Genomic DNA, 20,008 nt, shown 5'->3' on the forward strand with positions numbered 1-20,008 from the left:
AAAGTGGAAAATCTGAAGACCGGGGAAAATGTAGGACTAGGAAAAAAGGGATGTGGAGCAAGGTCAAATGATAGAAGATCTTGGAAAGTAAGAGCCAGGAAACAATGTGGGGAGGAAATAAACCACAAATAAAGGCTGAAGTAAACTTGGGAGTCATAAAATGAAGAGAGAAAAGCAGAAGAACTGAGTTTTCTGCATCAGCTCAATGGAAAGCCGTAAGATGGGCTTTGCTTGATCTGGCTCATCAGCACTGCACGGTGTGAACGTGGACATCCATCTAGTTGGTACGTCACCAGTGAGGTTCATAAGCTCTGCAGCATAAAATGACAAAATTACTCGCTGCAGAGCCACTGAATGAAATCAAAGTCATGAAAGCAGAGATTCCAGAACTGAAAGTTTTTTTAAAACAGGGCTGAACTCAGACAAATTCCAGCCATCCGTGTCCTCAGGCACACCCAGACATTTGGGGATAGCAGCATCTGTCCAGCAGGTTTCTTCCTTTGTGTTTCACAGCAGCTCTTAACAAAATATCTTTATACATTCCTATATGCCTGTGTACAAATGATTTCCATACAGGCTTAAGCCCATTGATACACCATTGAGAAAATAGATGTTAGCACCTGCTGTAACTCCATGCTTTCTTGGGAATGCTCGATATGCCCTAGCACAAAGACAAATGTCCTGGCTTTTCTTAGCTGGGGTGGTTTTAATGTCTGCAATCCTACAAAGCTCTGGCACAAGACTGATAAGACAGTTGATGGTATTGCCCATGACCCAAAAAGCCCATTCAGACCTCTGTCTGCAATCTAGCTCTTACTGAGATCTGTAGACATCCTAGATCTAAAAGAAAAAAAATAATCTTGATTCAAGAAGATCACGAGATCAAAACAGACATGACAACGTTGCTTGCAAAAGCATGCTCTGATTTTCTTTCCAGGAAGTATCGACTTGTTTTCCCAAAAGCTGAGAGCTGTATTTGACTGAGCAGCATACTTCAAACACAAGACAATGCACAGAATTCTCTGACAATTCATAAGGGAACAAAAAAGCTGAAATTAAAGAAACTCCTGGGCCAGATTTTTATCTCAGTTGCATTACTGGAAATCCAGAGTCACTCCCTCAATTCCAATAGTGTTGCTCTGGATTTGCAGCTGTACAGCTGATGCGCATTGGGTCCTGCAAGAAAATCTGGAGAGTTACTTAAGCAAATGTTAACATCAGTAGGAAAGCAATCTCATCAGGGTATGACTATTGTCAATATGTGCTGTAGTACGTCCAATTATCAAATTGTTTGAACCCAAGTGCTTAAGCTGATGCTCCTATGCCCATTTAGATACCCAAGCAGCACTTTTTATAAATGTTACCTGTTGTTTCCATGTGTGAGCTTTGTGGAGCTCAGAACTTTCTGAAGTGCCATTATGTTCTTATATCTGACTTGAAAAGCCCGGGTTCAGATAAATTGTTGGCTTTATATTTTAGAGTTGGATAAGCAGTAGAAAAGTGTTCCATGAGTATATACTTGAATTCTGGCTTAGGCACACTTTTGTCACTGAGAAAACTTGAGGTTTGAATAGTGTTCTTTGGATCACACAGCTTTTCACTAGGGAGAAGCAAACTGTTTGGATAGCAGAAGCAGTGCTCTCAAGACTTCACCATGCTTCTTAAAAATATATGTGTAACTAAAAAACATCTTTAAAAAGGCATTTTGTCTCGCTTTTTCATTTGAATGGATCTATAAACCAGGCCAACTCCTCTTGCACTCTGCGGAGCAATGCAGAGAGTCCCACTGTAAGCTTTATCTTTCACCTGAACATGGATGGATTCAAAGGCCAGAGCAGAATTAAGACACAACACTCTCTCAACACATTTTGAGACTCAACACATCTTAAGAGGATTTCTCAGCTTTTGTTTCCTGGGAATTTTTGCACAAGTCAATTTTAAAGGCTACATTTAACCCAAAGACAACAAGATCTGACACAGAACAGCAACAGTTAATTATAATCCTCTTTCTTTTGCCTTGAACAACTTCTAGACTGTTTTATTATGTCCCCCCGTTACTAATCTCTTAGTTAAACTAAGCTCCTTCAGAGCTTCCTTAAGAGAAGGAACTATATCCTCTTCCCTGTAAATCACTGTGTACACTTAAACCATAATTATTAATATAATTATCAAATTTATGCTTCTGACATTTAATATGCTTGTGAAACTTTGAGAATGCTGTAACAAATGCATAATCAAGATCAAGAAAGTCAAAAGCCTGAACTAGAAGCCCCTCAGAATGATCCTAGATGCCACTGAACCATGTGGGAATGCACTTAGAGGCTGGTGTAAAGGTATTTAGCTCCAACGCATTGGCATCACTACATCTCCACCACGTTGCCTTACCAGTGGCATGACCGAGGACCCACAGGAGGCCCGTGCCCAGCTGGAGTAGCAGCTGGAGGCCAGGTCAGATAGGGTAGGACATCCCACACGACACCAGACTCCTGTAGGCAAGTCAACTTAACCCTTTAAATTTTCATCTTCTGGATCAGCATGGACATCTGGCCTGAAGACTGAGAATTCATCTGCCTAACAATATGAAAAGTTGATGTCTAGACAAATTTAGGATGTTTTTACATCACTGGCAAGCTGAACAGAGCAAGCAATACAACGCAGGAAATGTTTTCTCTACAACCCATTCCTGGAGTCAAATCTATTTGATATTTGCGTTAGTTTATTGTAGGGCAATTTCTAATACTAGTTTAAATGTCCAATATAAGCGTTAGCTTGAAGCACTGGCTTCACATACACAGTACAATAAAGCAAATGGCTTCTTTGCTGAACTCCGTGACCTCCCAGATGAAAAAATGATTGTAAAATATAAAGTATGGATTCATAATGTTGTTCATAGATCTAATTTCAAATGCATGATTAGCTATATTTGCAGCAGTCAAAGGGCTAAGTGAAATGCCTGGCCTTTGATCAAACATACAGTATATATGCAGAATCAAAAGCTAAAATAAAAAAAGAGCTTGCCTTCTTCAGCACTGATAAAAGCAAGCAACATGTGCTGCTGCTGCTGCATCCAAGGGAACAGGAATCGTATGCAAGTGGTAGCATACTGCACTCAGCTAGGATGGTGGCACTTCTCTGCCTCAGTGAATTCTGAGGGGTGTCCTTAGTCCTCCTGTGCTTTCTGGGGATGCTCATTTGTGTTTCCATATGGACATACACATCCTATACATTTCACTGTTTCAAAATAAAGTCACCTTGGTGCTGCCACTAAGAGTTTTTCCTCCCACAGCATGAGATGAGATTGACAGCACAGAAACATAGGAAACTTTATCAAGAAAGGCAAGTCAGGTGAACAAGAACTATAATATCGAGCAAATTGATGTACATCATGGCTGCAAAGAAAATCACAGGGCTCTGACCATGTCTGTCGCAACAGAATTCCCTATCAAAAAGGTAGAAAAAAATAGACACAGCAGAGAACCAAAAAATTTTATAAATGCATCATATAGATGCATTTGAGCATGAATTCAACAAAGAAAGAACAAGTGGGTTGTTAATGCGCATTGACTATGGGACACGTCATCTCACAGACATATTTATTCTAAGAAACTCGAAGAAGCCAACTACAGTCTCCTAGAGCTCATGCCATTAAAGCTTTTATCTTGTTGCCACAGTCATCAAGAAACGCAGTCAAAAGTGTGTATTAGTTTTGCGCTATTTTTCTGCTGCAAGGTGACCAAATTTTCTTGGGGTGACAAAGCAGTCAAATTTTCTGCCGTTTAGGTAATATGAAAAGACTTAGCAACTGTTCACACAAAACCTCCTCATCTGTAGCTGAATGCGGCTTTCTCAGAGAGGGACGAACATAAAAAGGGTATCTCTGTAGCACAGATGAGTGATTACAAAACAAATAATGGCTTAGCTTATCAGATCAGGTTTGCTTATTTTCATAAGAACTACCACCATCAGGCAGGAATCAAGTAGCTACTACTCACATCAGAGTGAAGCAAAGATAATTCCATATGTAAAGCTCTAAATAGACATAATTTGAAGAGGAGTAAGCAGGTGTTATTTTTTTTATCAACTCTATTGTATTGCTTTAATAACAACAACCTACTTTTTAAAGAGCTATTTAACTTTTGCCAGCTAAAAAAGATGTGTAAAACTGTCTCCCAACCAAAGCATGTTCTACACTCACACAACACATTACATGGTAACACAGTTGCGTGTTGTAACTTCACTCTGCAAGGCGTTCCTTCATGCAATTAAAAACTCAGAACTGTTGATCCCGCAGGGCTGTACACAGCCTTTCCTCCAGCCCTGATAAATACAATCCTGACTGCTTCGTTTCCTCGCAGATCGCTGCTCCAAAGCTCACTGCACTGGCCAGGAAACTCCAGCTTTGAAATCTCTTTTCTATGATACCAAATATAAAGCTCTTGGGTTGGCAGCTGAGGGTTTGCTCCCACACCACCCCGCAGCAAGTTCACGAAAGCTTGGCACTATCTGTTCGGCTGCTGAGCTGCAGAGACTGTTGCACCCACTGCTGGCCAGGGTCAATTCCCTGCCCGCCTCAGCCTGCAGAATGCACCCACCCCCCACCAGCCTGGATGGTACCTGCTGTCCTGGGTTCAGCTGCAAAAGGGTTAATTTTCTTCTTAGTAGCTGGTGCAGCGCTGTGTTTTGGATTTGGTGTGAGAACACTGTTGGTAACAGATGGGTTTAGTTGCTGCTGGGTGATGTTTATACTAAGTCAAGGAGTTCTCAGCTCTCCAGCCCTGCCAGCGAGAGGGCTGGGGGGCACAAGGACCTGGGAGGGGACACGGCCAGGACAGCTGGCCCCAGCTAGCCCAAGAGATGTTCCATACCATGGGATGTCATGCTCGGTATATAAACTGGGGGAAGTTGGCAAGGGGCTACCTGTCACTGCTGGGGGACTGAGTGGGCATCACTCAGGGGTCGTGAGCAGTTATATTGTCCATCGCTTGTCTTCCTTCACCCCTTCCCTTTGCCTTTTATTTCTCTCCACTTCTCCCTCCTCTTCATTATAGTTGTTGTTATTAATTATTATTTAAATATTCTAATTATTAAATGGTTGAGTTTTACATCTCTTCCCAATCCTCCTCCCCATCCCTCTGGGAGGTGGGGAGGGGAGTGAGCGAGCGGCTGTGTGGTGCTCAGTTACCGGCTGGGGTTAAACCACGACACCTGGCGAGGTACACATGTGCACTGGGTACCAGGACTCCCATTACAGCCATGCCAGGTCAGGGTGTGCCTAGCACCAGCTTCCTCAGTCTAGGCATTTAGCCCTGTCTGAGGGGCCCGAGGCATTTTGGAGATCCACACGGGGCTGGCAGGTACGGTATCGTCCCTGAGGGATATATGTACGTTGTAGTGTGGCAGGTGGAGGTCAGCTGAGATATGCCAGACTTCCCCAACGGCACTAGCAACTGAATCAGGCCCTGGGGACATGTCCCGTGGCTGAGAACCCGCTCCATCTGGGGTCAGTGTGAGCTCCCAGGTCAGCGGTTAGCTGAGCCCTTTCAGTGGAGCCTGGCACTGCTCGTCCAAGCGCTTCTGCTTCACAAAGAAATAACGGGGCTCCAATCACTGGCCAGCAGGTGATGTTCAGCTCTTGGCTAAGACATGGCATCTGACTAGCCCACCACAGAGGGGCTTCATGCCAAATGCCGAAGCCAGTATCTGTGTTAATTCAGCGTGTTCCCAGATCTTCTCTGAGCAGGTTCAGGATCAGGAGTCCTGTCATGTAATTGCAGCCACACTGAAAAGTTGGCCAATGCAAATCACAGGGTCACAGAATGGTTGGGGTTGGAAGGGACCCCTGGAGCCCACCCAGCCCACCCTGCTCAAGCAGGCTCTCCTACAGCAGCTGCACAGGATCACATCCAGGCGGGCTCTGGACGTCCCCAGAGAAGGAGACTGCACAGCCTCTCTGGGCAGCCTGTCCCCGTGCCCCGGCACCCTCAAAGTTTTGCCTCATATTTAGATGAATGATAGCACTGTAAATCCACAACTGTGTAAAATAACATTCTTCCCATGGTCATCCATAGTTTATCAGGTAACTGTTCAGACCTTTAAAAGTAAAAAGAAATAACAAACCAAACCAAAAAACCTACCCCGCACTCTCCTCTCTCCACCACCACCCCCAGAAAACCCCATCACTGCAGACCCCATGCACAACCAAAAAAACAGAATCACAGACACAAACCAATGGTGCTTCGAGGTTCAGATGCTCCAGTACCTACATCTGCAAAACCAAACATTACATTTGAAGTTACAGTTGAGAGATTCCCTTCCCAGCTGCATGCGAGTACATATGCAATAAAGCATATGGAGAAAACTACCCACTGTACAAATGTATTGGCTCTTGTGGAGTTATACCAATAGGGAATTTAGTCCAGCATAGTAATCCTTTTAGTTGCTTGATTCAAAAAAAAAATTTAGATGTTTGGTCAAATTCATGTTTTCTAGGTGAAGCCTTTTGTTAAATTAACAGAAAATGTTTGACAAAATGCAAAAAAAAATTACTATTTGACCAATTCAAAGATAATTCAATCATTTAACTGAGCATCCTCTTCAGACCTTCACAAAAACATATTTGCCACAACCGCACTGTGATCCAGTCGCTCCTCTGAGCATCGTTCACTGTTCCCTTCAAGAACTCCAGAAACTCTACCCACCCATGGTTTTGTAGGTCCTGACACTTCCACAAAAAGACCGTTCTCCAGACTAGCAGATTGGGCAATGGGTTAGTTTCAGTTGCCTGGATTTTTTCTATTTATATCAAATTTTAATTTTATAATTTAATCTCTTCACCTCCACTTACAAAAAAACTTAAAAAAAAAATACTTTTTGAACTTCTTAAAAATATCTACAGGCCCCAAAGCAAACAATTAGCATTGCTACTTCCTTTTTTTTCCTTTTTCTTTGTAGTACTGGCTTTGGTGCATATATTTTTTATTTGATTTGTTTTCTCAATCTGTTGACCAGCTGGTTTAGATTTCAGAGAGGATTTCTATCAGCATCGCAATCTACTCCTGCAGAGAAACTTTCCGAGATTATAGCCTTACAGCCCAAATCATAAAAAAAAAAAAAGTATTACGTTACTTCTAGCAAAGTTCCATCCATTTCTAAGCAATAAAAAAGGTACTTCTGTGCTTCATCTACATTTCCTATACATTCAGTAAAAAAACTCTCCATTCCGGTTCTCCGGACTTTAGTAAAGGCATCGTTTTTAATGTCTTCATAAAATCTCAACATTACTATACTCCTGTCTCTTTGAGTTCTTATTATTCTCTCCAGATTACAACTGTAAGAGCAAATGACAGCAAAACTCCCCACCAGCTTCTCCTGCCTATAACAAATCCGGAGCTTATTACCTGCTCACATCACCCAACACCTCTGTCAAGAGATCATGACTCCATTCATTCATAATAATTCATGGAGAAGCCCTTTAGTTGCTTTGTGGAAGGATCTTCTCCTGCCAAATATTTGCTTTTGTGACAAAGTAACAGACCTGCATTTTGCTCTCTGTGCATAATGCGCACTGTCAGTGCTGTCACACATGAGGATGCAGAGATGCTGGCATTTTTGGGATGTTACTTTAACATAAACCAAACGCGGTGGGGGTGTGTGGGGTGTGAGTATATTCTTGGAGCCTGAAGACCCAGTGTTAGTGCTTGACAAAACAAATACCAGCCTCTGATTCAGAAAAAAATAAATACAAACTTATTCCCACCCTGATTTTACTATTTGGATTATTGCCTAGATAATTCATTTGAAAACCAAATCCAGCCTAGCAACTGTCTTGAAAATTGAGTAACCTCAGGTTCAACTGTATTAAAAAACTTCAGCTCCAGGCAAAACTGATGGAACAGCTCATTCCCAGTACTTTCACCAAGCTCTGGCCCTCATTTTATGTTTTTCTGATTACACTTACATTGTGTTACAATTTACCAGCAGCACTATTGTATTATAATATATATTACCACTAGCCGACTCTTGACTGTATGCAATCAGCTCCATCAACAGCTAAAGACGCATGGCTCAATGCATATTCATCGCTGTATCGTCATTTCTCAGCTGTCAAAACAGCTGCATGAATCAGCAACAAGTTTCACAATTTAAAATAGATGTAACCCTGCAGGATCAGTGCACATCAGGACCCTCCATCACAGCCTGATGGTGCTAGGGACATGGTGTGCTTTAAACTAGAGTATTCCTCCACTGGAGCACAGCACGACCCTAAAGGTGTCAGCGATGTTAGTGTTTCAGTGTGGAGCAGAAGTGATGCCTTTGTAATAAATCTCCTGATTATTGTCACTTAACGTGCTTTGGTTCACATCAGAGTGGTCTTGGGATCAGGGAATCATAGAATCACTTAGGTTGGAAAAGACCTTTAAGAGCATCGAGTCCAACCGTAAACCCAGCAGTGCCAAGCCCACCACTAACCCATGTCCCCAAGCACCACATCTACATGTCTCTTAAATCCCTCCAGGGATGGGGACTCCCGCACCTCCCTGGGCAGCCTGTGCCATGCTTGACCACCTGTTTGGTGAAGACAGTTTTCCTAATCTCCGACCTAAAACTACCCTGGCTCAATTTGAGGCTATTTCCCCTTGTCCTGTCGCTTGTGACCTGGGAGCAGAGACCGACCCCCCTGGCTGCAGCCCCCTCCCAGGCAGCTGTAGGGAGCGATCGGGTCCCCCCCGAGCCCCCTCCTCTCCAGGCTGACCCCCCAGCCCCCCCATCAGACTGGTGCCCCAGCCCCTGCCCCAGCCCCCTGCCCGGCTCTGGACACGCTCCGGCCCCCCAAGCTCTGTCTGGGGGTGAGGGGCCAGAACGGACCCCAGGGCTCGAGGGGCGGCCGCACCGGTGCCCAGCGCAGGGGGACGGTCCCTGCCCCGGCACTGCTGGCCACGCCATCGCTGACACCAGCCAGGGTGCCGCTGGCCTCGGCCACCTGGGCACTGGGTGAACCCAATTCCTTTTGATGGAGTTAAGCCAGGCATGCTCCACTGCCTTCTACCTGTTATGCCACGTGGTTCCCAGGAACAAACTACAGCTTCTAAGAGCAAACCCTCTCCAAATGCGTGCAGCTTGCTTGGGGTCCTCAGCGCACGCTGTTTTGTTCTACAGATCTGCTTCTCTCAGCCCGTACTGCTCACTGAATGTAGACAGGGCTGAACTCTTGCTATCTGACTTCTAGAAAGGAGCTAGCGCTTCAGGCTAGCCTGCCTCGGAGGCAGGAATTCATGATCTAAACCTTGGGGCTGGATGGTTTCTATCCTCAAGAGAAGAAAAATGTGTCCTTTAAGTTAACAACCATACCCGTCTTTATGAAAAAAACTCATCCAGCAAACACACTGTTTTCTTTTGAAGGTAACTCTTCACTCTTTTCCAGATCCTTAGCTCAAGAAGACATCTACGAGCACATGCACAATTATTCAGCAAACAAACTACATTTTGTTTTTATTCATTTGCTGTGCCAAAACCCTCCAAGTCACTCACACTTACTGCAGTTATTGTGCTCCCAGCATTTGCTAGTCCTTCCCCTGTTCCGTGTATGCATCACTGCTTATCATGGACCAATCAAGTGTCATGCCATCCCCGCATGTTTTTATCTGTCATTATCAGGTGCACAGATACGCACTTGTCACTGCCAGAAGAGCTCGGTATTTATTTTATATTACTGCAATAATAAGGAAAGTGGTTGTATTATATTTACATTAATGTAATGCAAAACATTTAATATGAAAAGGGATTCCTGAACATACTGTTTGCTCAGTATGTTTCCCATACAACCACTCTATGCTACTGCAGTACCACAGTAGGTAATATTGCAGATATTATTGTTAATAATACATAGAAATCACATATCCTCTAGGATTTTTAGCACATATTTGCTGTGTTTCTTTAGTTGGCAGCACAGTCCCTTCCTTCACATGTGATTGCTTACAGAGTTGTGCCTAATTATATAAATGTACTAATTATACACGCTTTTCAATTGGTGATAGACTTCAAAGTAGGTAAATTTTAAATTGTGCCATTAAGAAAATCTATTTGATGATGGAAATTTCTGTAATATCATATTGCAACCTCCTACATCATAATTTTGCTTTCAAGTTAGTATTAATTTAATGACAAATAACAGCAGAGAATAGTAAGAGTTGGCAAAGCAAACTGAAAGCTGTAAGATTTACAGTGCGATACTGGTCAGCAGACACTAACAAAAACGAACAAAATCAATTTGGAAAAGCAATGGATCTCAGGTAAACAATGAGTAGAAGGAAGTTCTGCATGACAAGTACAAATACCGAACCTTCAGAAACCACTCTGTTAACAAAGGTAAACCCCTGCGAGACTGACTTATCCCCATGTGATCAGCTACTCATGAGAAAATACATATGTCATGGAACGCTTAATTTACATGCACAGTTATCACACTGCTAAGAATGACTTGCAAATTGGTTACTTGCAGTTCAGAGCATCTCTTTGCATGCAAAATCATGACAACTGCATGTAGAAACCAGCCCTACCAGTGCACACATAGGTCAGCCCACCAAAGTCATACACACATTTATGAAAACCAAACTGCCACACAGGACCTCAGCACATGCACCTCCCTTTCAGACCTCGGTAGATGCTTCTGACTGACGTACCCTCACTCTTCAAAAAGGAGTTGTTTATTCTTAACGTTAAATATTCACCATACCCCCTGGTGCTTTAACATAACACTTTAGTGAAGTCATAGTGTAAGTGAATGCATAAAAGCTGATATTCTTTTAGCACTAGTTAATAGTTACTATTTACCAGCCTGATGCCCTAGGTAAGGAGGTGGTTTTTTTCATACAAGTTATAAGAATGTACATATCTGTGCTGTAGAATCTGGATCTTGCACTGACAAGACCACTAGGCAGATCAGACAGTAGTCACAATGCAGCAACACTACAGGACACTAATCCCTCTGCCTTTAGTTAAATAATAGCTTATGTGGCAGGGAAGAGACAGAATCCATCTCCACTGAAAACCAGGACTGTGTATAGAAAGGGAAATGGTCTATCTTCTCTCGTACAAATCCTAGTGTCAAAACAAATAGTCTTACAAAGTCATAGGCTGTCACATTTAATCAAAGACATTTACGGAATGGCTTGATAGAAGCATCTTATAAGCAGCGGGTGGGTGATCCTGAGTTACCAGGCTTGAATATTGATCAGGACTTTCTCCCAGCATTCAGAAACTCTTGGGTCTGAGATTTTGGGTGCAACCTTCAGACTATGGGGTCCAGGTACAGTTGAATAGCTGTAAGATCACAGACTTTCTGCTCTGGTGCACCCACATAAAAAAACTTCTTTAAGAGATTGAAAACATCTCTGCACAAGTAACTGTTTTTATTTCTGCATAGTTACAAAATGACTCAGACCAAAAAAAAAAAAAAAAAAAGCATTTCATAAAAGTTGGAATTTAAAGCAAATACGCTGCAGGTTCAGTCTAGGAATGAGGAGCTCCAGTAGCAAACGCAGACAATGCACAGCACAAGGAACGATTTTGTGCTAACTGGCAACATCTTTGACCTCTGCTCGTATGTGAAGCCATTCCATGCCCTGCCCGATTGTTACCTTTTGATATTCTTCCTTAGACCTCAAGGCAGCTTCCAGCTGTTCCTGAGAAAACGTGTAGATGGCCGAGCGATACTGTGTGCCAAAGTCATTACCTTGTCGCATCCCTGGGGAGAGAAAAAACAGAGCGCGCCGTGAGGACTGGGTTGCAAGGTTCTGAAGGGATACGAAGGTTCAATAGATCTAAATTTGGGATGTTCCATCCAGCTGGAATAGCACAGTCTCTTACATGCATACTCAGTATTTTTAGGAAGTTCAAGTCTTCCTTTGGTTAAATAGTCCTGAAGAGATTAAACTTTGAGATCTCCTTTTAAATGACATGCAAATGAAATGTGAGCATTTTACATTTTGGTACATCACACAGTAGTCAAATACAGATGTAAAACTTTAAATAACCAAGCTGTAGTTACTGTAATCAAGGTACTCTTAAAATATTTATTTAGAACCATGCAAATGGTTACAAAAAAAAGTTGATTTTACCAAGTGCTCAAAATTTTTCTTGTGCCAGAGTACATCTTAATGGCAGAAAGGTGCAAAACACCCTTGGAGAGAACTAGTTATTCTCCTCTATTCACAGAGCGAGGATCTTGCTGAAAGACGAGTATGCATGTATTGCTGAATTAACTCTGAAGTTATCATTTCCTACTGTCACCACCACTAGTCATGGAGAGAAGGAACGATTCTTATGATGCCCTCAAACCTGAGCTCCAAAGACAGCTCTTCCCTGAGAGAAGTATGCTAAGGAGAAAGTCTGGAGAAAGTCTGGCTGTGTAAGTGCTGTTACAGCGAGTAACGCTTAGGAACAGCACCACTTCCACAATTTTTTTGAGTTTGGAAGAAGTAGAAAACATGTATAGTACATGTATATTTGCAATCTACGTGTGGATAATATGGATGGCAAAAGCATATAATACTGTTTATATGTAACATTATGAAAACCAAACCCTAGTTAGACATATTCAGTTACTCCTTAATTTTTTTATTTATATTTTGTATTTAAATTATATATTTATGCCATAAATGAGTAATTTTGGTACAAGGATTAGCTCCTTTAATGCTGATATCCCTTCAAAAGCCTAGATGTATGAAGTTGCTCATGTACAAATTTCCAAAATATGAGATGGACTCTACCTAGGGAACTATAAAATAACGGGCCAAAGCTGAGAAAAGATCACTATCCCCTTAGGTGACTAGCCCAGATAGGGTTTGGGTTTATGCAGCCCTGGGCAGCCACGCTGGCCAAAGGCATGCCCCTCATCGCATTCCCATTCCCACTCCTGCAGGCAGCGACACTGCAGGCCAGCTTTGCTGCGGATCACTCCATGAAGTCAAGCAGCCTCACAGAGTGGCTTTAGCATTAAGAACGAGCTGGAGGTGCAGTTTTGTAACTGCAACTGCATTTTCGCAGTTTGTGTCTTTCAGACCTTGTTCCCCGTTGTGCATTCAAGAACATCCCTTTGTGCTTTTCTGTAATAAAAGGTATTAATTTTGAGTTTGTCTGGTATTTTATATGAACTTGGGTGAGTGAAAAACCTGGTGTTTCTGAAGAAGTCTGTCTCCTCCCAAGTGCCTGCAACCCCAGAGAAACTGGAAAATCATCAGGATTTGTCTTTTGACTTCCACCAGACTACATGAGCCTCTTTGAAGATTACCATCAACTCTCAGGACTATGGACATGAAATGGAAAAAAAACTGTGTATCCTGATATCCCCCCAGCAAAGGGCAGAGAGTACGGAAAGAGTCTGTGATACTTGGGGGTGGGGTGAAGAAAGATGCTATCAACATAATACTACTCATTAAAACACGGTAACTTATATCCCTCTTGTACTTTCCAAGGAAAGAGACAAAGGGTTTCAAGGATAGTACAATAAATGAAATCTGGCTGAAATATTTATGAACTAAAAGATGCAGAAATATTTCAAAAGATGCATTTGAACAAAAATTCCATTCAGTGACCAGCAGCATACATGAGAAAAATATTAAGGAGTTTTCTGATGATTTGGGTTACTTTTTAACCACTAAAATGTGACAGTATTACTCATAAGAACAACTACCTTCTTCATCAATACTTAACGGTGTGGTCTGCAAGGCAGAGAATACTGTGCTCATTTCTTTCCAAGTCGCTTTAGGGTGGTGCGGAGCCCTTGTAAAGCCAGTGCTACTGCACAGCGAGGCATAAAATGAATACAGACCAGTAAGGCATTGGTTTTGCCAGGATGTGTTAATGCTGACTGATGTCTGAGCTTAAGTATTAGCAGTCTACAAATCTATTTATTGCTCAGCAAGCTACTTAACAACCAACTACAGAGCAGATTACAAAAATCTCTATGAATTGAAGATCCCTATATAGTATGCCAGTTTCTAGCATGCATTTCAAGTCTGCGTTTAGCATGAGCTCATGCACACGGTGCTCTGAGTGAGAAGGTAAACAAGATTATTTAATATACGCATGTGCCACCGCAACATAGGAATAGGGAAGCCGTCAGCTTCATTCGTTTATGGAAGAGAAGGTTAAGAGGAGAACTGCCTCTGATTTACAAATATGTATACAGAGAAAAAACCTGAGAGCAAAGCTCTTCAGTCTTGCCAAAGTCGCTTAGCTAGGTAGGGCAATTGAAAGCCAAAGTATACAAAATCCAGGTGGGAAATCAGGCAACATTCAAATAGCGAAGAGCATTTCTCACATTTGGGAACAACACACCCAACACCACATCCCTTTCCTGAGAGCTTCACATCAACGATACCGATTTTCTCCAAATATCAGCTCAACGAGCTGTACAAGGCCAGTGATGAAATCATAAATTTAAGGATGAGGTCAGCCTGTGTTGTGATAGTAACAACCCCTCCTCAAGTACTTAGGTGTTGGCTTACACTGTTAAACCATCTACTAGCTATGAATATGATTGAAAAGGTATTGTAAGTATCACCCCAAAGTGTAGCTTTAATGTGATCAATCATCTAAGCTAAAACGTCGTTTCTTTTTACCTGTTCCTTAAATTAATTTGTACCTCAGCCTCCTGCAATAAGTATCTAATACATTATCTAAGCCACAAAGACTACAAGATAATACAATAAAATAACTTTCATGTGTATAGACGTAATCAACTCCCATTTTTGCTGTTGTTATTTGTAATGTACCTCACGTACAAATGTACTTGTCAAGGGTCTGCCACTGATTTTTTAAAACCCTCTGGCAAGTCTTACTTGTTGAGATTCACTAACTCAATGAGTAGCAAACAAGGCAAGAAATCCAATTTACCAAATAACTGCGGTAGGAAGATTGAGCTTAACAATCTTGGCTTTGTCTGAAAAAAAAGTCTACTAAATAAAAAACGATCTCTGCTTGGCTATCTAAAAATTCCACAGTCATCTGTACTCAACTTTCCTTCCTTTTCAGAAATGTCTTTCTTATTTTGTCTATCGTGGCATCCTGTCTCCCTCTGTTAACATAACACCACAGTTTTACACATTAGGCTTCAGAAAAGAAAGAGAGAATATAAATAATTTAATAAAGATGTTAAATGTCTTGGAAGATATTGTGTACTGCTAAATCAAAAGGCGTTCTTACAAGAGACTGTCAACATTGATGCCACTGATTCTAGCTACGATGGCTGCACATCAGACTCTCAAAGCCTTCTGCTGATACAAGCCAACCTCTGATCTTCGGTGCACCAAAATGGTTCCACTGAAGTCAAGACATTTGTTCTAAGTTTAGAATACAAACAAAACCACAATCTACACAGGCTTCATTTCACCCACCTTGCCTGCAAGTTCCCAGGTAATTAAATAGGTCTTGAACACATTTGTTAAATGCCCTTCAAACCCAGTATCTATTGCAAATTGTAATCAGACATCATCAAAACATTGTGATTTGGAAATACTTTGAATGACCACTATCTTTGACACATTTCACAGAAAAGTGAATAAAGCTCTTGACATTACGGATTGGATCGGTTAAAGCAGTATTTATTATCACTGATGGATGCATTTCAGGTTCAGATTTCTCACAGAAGTTCTCTACAAAGAACATTATCAGATATTTTTTTTTCAGCTATCCAAAAATCCATTTTTAAGAGATGCATATAATTTTGCTTCAATTCCAAATCGAACCAGTGAATCAGGTTTGTCTAAATCATCACTACTGGAAGAAGGAATAATTCCTACAGAACACCAGCTGCACATCAGAGCAGAACATCTTCTAGGCAGGGAAATGCTGACTGCCTACAAGTGTTCTTCTATGAGATGTCTTAAAGTCATTCTCTGTGCAAAACCTGCCAATCTAGGGATAGAATATAGGGTAGCTCCAGGAAATAACTCTTTTTCTCAAGGATATGATATACGGGGAAATCTGTCAGGAGGGCCTGAACCTCCTTTACATTGTAGGCTGAGACGGCAACTAGGCTCCTTGAAGTTGTTAACAAAATATGTTAAAGCTGAGGAATGAAGTCTCTGACAGGACGAAAGACCTTGACCAACTCTTCCAGAAACTTTGCACAGCATGAAATACACAGAAAAAGCCTTCTCCACAGCTGTAATGACCAGTAGATAAGCTCTGAGTGATCTCAAGCCCATTTGTCTCCAACAGGTAGTTTGAGGAAAAGCTTCCACAGGCTGAAAGCAGAATGTCATTTTACATGTCCCATCAGACCTGCTCCACTTTGTCACAAAACAACACCCAGAGGACTCGTTCCCAATGTTGAACAGATCTCTACAACTAGACACCATCAGGCAGAGTTCCAAGAACTACCACTGCCCCTGCCACCATGCAGAGGAAGCCAAAGCCTTGGTAATTTAATTCATTTGTATCTGGTGTAAGAAGGTTAAGAGTAGAGGCAAGTCCTTGAGCTTCACATCAGGTCCTCCAGGATTTTGACACCAGAATCCCCTTGGCCAGCTCAAGGTTTGCAAGGTCACACCATTTCAACGGGCTGTATTTTACGGTGAAAAAGGCGAATGTCTGTCTCCCTGACCAGGTGATGAGGAATACATCCAAGAGTTACAGGAACAAATTCGCCCCGGAGTCAGAAGGCTGGCACTTGCTGTTGGTGCCTGAGACAAAATCAGCTGCTACACTGAGAACAGCCGTAAAATCTCTTGTCAAAGAGATGTTTAGATAGAGAGGCTGATTTGAGAACTGATACAAAGGCACAGAATTCACACCTCTCTGGCAGGAGACAAAAATACACGGTTTGGGATGCGGCTGCATGGTGCCAAAGAGTGTAAGCCCAAAGCCTGTGTGAGCACTGGCCAATGCTTCTAAGCTCTTGTCTCTGGAGAATCAGTGAGGATGAGGGCATCTGGAACTCTACATGTGTTTGGATCTTGGGCATGCATCATATTTAGGAATTTCACTTTGGCTGACCAAAGCCCTTCAGTGGTTCTCAGCCTGGACCACTCTGGAGAACATAAAAATTCCTCTCTCTGCCAGCAGCAACCAGAACACCAATTAATCACAAAATGCCCTCAAGAGCTGAGCGCTTGCTCTGACTTATATGGAACAGCAATTTCTGGCCACAGGATAGTAGATGGAAAGAACAGGGAGCTGTGATGCTCTCCCAAATCCTGCAAAAGGAACGATTCCCAGGCTGAGATTGCCAAGCAATACAAACACACTGACACTGGAGAAACTATTACATGCCAAAATGTAGATAAAAGTTAGAGAAATGGCTCTAAAAAGGCCCTCTGATGAACACTCTGGTATCTTCTGATGCACCTGGGCAGGAATTACTTAGGGTAGGAATATAGTCTCCTCCATATTCTTCGGCACCAAAGTAGTAAATACTAGCTGTCCTTTGACTTGAATGACTAGAATGTATGAAATCTTCCCTGCTGCTACTCAGCTGGGCAGGGCTTTTTCCTTCATGGTTTCTACACCTCATTGAAACTACAGCATCCTCTTGGCAGGTGCAAAGAGTTGTCCTTATAAAGAAATTATACAGCCATTACGCTACAGTTTGCATTTCTGTTCAGATGCATCTTAGGTAGGTCCTTGTATCTTGAGGTCAGTAAGAAACAGGAATATCCACAACGGTAATAAAAATAGGTATTTCCCAGTAGTATACATTTTTCTTTCTTTAGAAACTGCAAACAAGAAGTTTTGTTTCAAAATGGTTGATTGTTCAACATGTTACCTACAGAAAGCTAAAGCAAAATACACTTTATTTATCTTACTGGCTATATCAAGGATTTCTTCTGAAGGCTGAACCCTCTAATGACTTGAAAGTAATACTTATACAACACTCCTTATCTTCTCTCCATTTAAACATAATAAAAAAATGTAATGGCATCATTTGTCAACCTTGCTATTCTCAGAGGATCCCAAGCATAATGGAGATAAATGACTAAGGTCTGTTAAGAGTCTTCCTGTGCCACCCAGTGAAATTTTAAAGGGCAGTTTATAGCTCTTATTTTTATCATAATTTTTTTCTGTGATTTATACACTTTTCTGCAGCTGTCACTTATTTTCTTATACCGGCAGAAACCTGATCTACGGATTGGTCATTTTCTTTTCCCCAATCAATCCTTGCTGAGTTAAGACTAATAAACCTCCTTCTTCCAGCTCATCATATAATTATTTAGTAAAAATCAATTGCACCATGTCACCCTGGCTTGATGTCATCACTCACTGTAATGATTCCATCTATACAGCTTAAAAGTTGCCAAGGGAAAGTAAAACTCTTTATAGCATATGATTAAAGGAAAAAAATGTTAATAGAAAAGAAGTTAGTTACAGTGCTGTGGATTGAGAGTTCTTGATGATTTTCAAGGTGCTGAGGTACAGGAAGGATAAATGAAATATAAAAGAGGATCTTCAGAAGGTTACAATGCATTAATGAGCTTGTACATATTAAAGAAAACTTTTATACTGTCAACAAACCAAAAGGCTTACAAAGCTTTCAAATACATGTTTTCCAGTGTCAAGTAGGTAACTATACTACTGCCCTTCCCCATTTGGTTTGGGATCAAGGCAGCAAATACTAGCTGTCCCAATAAATTCTAACTTGCACACGTACTTAGAACACCATGGCTACAGCAATATTTTTAATAATTTACTTCAGCAAAAAGGTTTAGTGAAAAGTACTTTTTTTTCCATCTTTAACCTTCACCAAACCAGCAGGTTACAGGTTTTCTGGTGTAGCTTTGAAACTAAAACAGAATCACAGATCTGCTGAGGCTGGAAGGGACGTATGGAGGTCACTAGTCCAACCCCTCTGCTCAGAGTAGTGTCCGTTACAGCAGGTTGTCCAGGACCTTGTCTGGTCCAGGTTTGTGTATCTCCAAGGACAAAGACATCACAAAATACTTCCTTAAGGTTGCCCGTGCTAATGTAAATGAGCTTGTTGTAATGGTCTACAAGACTCACTGTATGAACTATCAGGTTTTTAAGTAGAGAGAAGTTTTTCAGGCAAGAGATTCTTCATCAATGTCATGACAGAAACACTGATGGAGACACAGCAGAACACGCTCCCTCACTCTTTGAGCAATGGAATTTTTTGTGGGAATGGGACGAGTTGCTGCAACCAATTTGCTGCAACAAGAAATCCTGTCCCCACCACTGACAGCCAACATGCTGCTACAACAAAACCAAAATAACAAGGGAAAAAAGCGGCTTTATAAAGCTTTGATTTTGTGGAACCTGTCACGGCAGTAATGTCCTTCTCGGTGTGGCCAGGCTTGACTTTGATCTATGCCACCCAGCTACATGACACCAGCATCCGTACCTGCACTGACTTTCTGTGCAGATGTGAGGAGGAAGGCCTTCCTCCTCTCTTCCAGCAAAATATAGAGAAGAACTGAGATGCAGAAAGCATGCAAACGTGTTTGTGAGATGATGGGAGGAACAGCCAAGAAAAGAGATCCCATGGGATTGGGCTAAAAAAGAAATAGTGTCAGCATCGCCCTGTAATGAAATAAATTTCCTGGCCAGGCCTTTTACAGCTTCCTCACCTCTTAGGCAATTCCCAATTTCCCAGCTCACTGGGGGAGGAGGGCAGTTAATACAGTGACAGGTAAAGAGTAGTCCACCACTAGACTGGACTACTGTGACTGCTTAGTCATCTGGACTTGATGATCTCCAGAGGTCCCTTCCAAACCTGACCGTTCTGTGATTCTATGATCACTACCTGTACGCCCTAATGACACCCTTGTCCAAAATAAATTCTGCCTTGCACATATACTTAGAAAATCATGGCTACAGAAATATTTTTAATAATTTACTTCAGCAAAAAGGTCTAGTGAAAAGTACTTTTTTTTTTTTTTTTCCCATCTTTAACCTTCATAAATTATTTTGGCATTGCAATACCAAAAACCACAATATCGCCACGTTGGACAGTGCCCTTCGAATCAGAAAATCGTTTAGTTTGGAAAAGACC

At 41.8% G+C, this 20,008-nt stretch overlaps 1 protein-coding gene across 2 annotated transcripts in view; it reads right to left on the reverse strand.

The window, feature by feature from the left end:
• Positions 1-20,008, reverse strand: part of MSRA (methionine sulfoxide reductase A) — a 292,183-nt gene that overhangs the window by 84,004 nt on the left and 188,171 nt on the right. For both annotated transcript variants that reach the window (XM_080389196.1, XM_080389197.1), the window contains one exon: positions 11,637-11,743. In XM_080389196.1, the coding sequence (XP_080245322.1) occupies positions 11,637-11,743 (107 nt within the window). The remainder of the gene's footprint in view (positions 1-11,636; positions 11,744-20,008) is intronic.

Source organism: Falco punctatus (assembly GCF_963210335.1).
Source record: "Falco punctatus genome assembly, chromosome: 5".
Classification (NCBI taxonomy): domain Eukaryota; kingdom Metazoa; phylum Chordata; class Aves; order Falconiformes; family Falconidae; genus Falco; species Falco punctatus.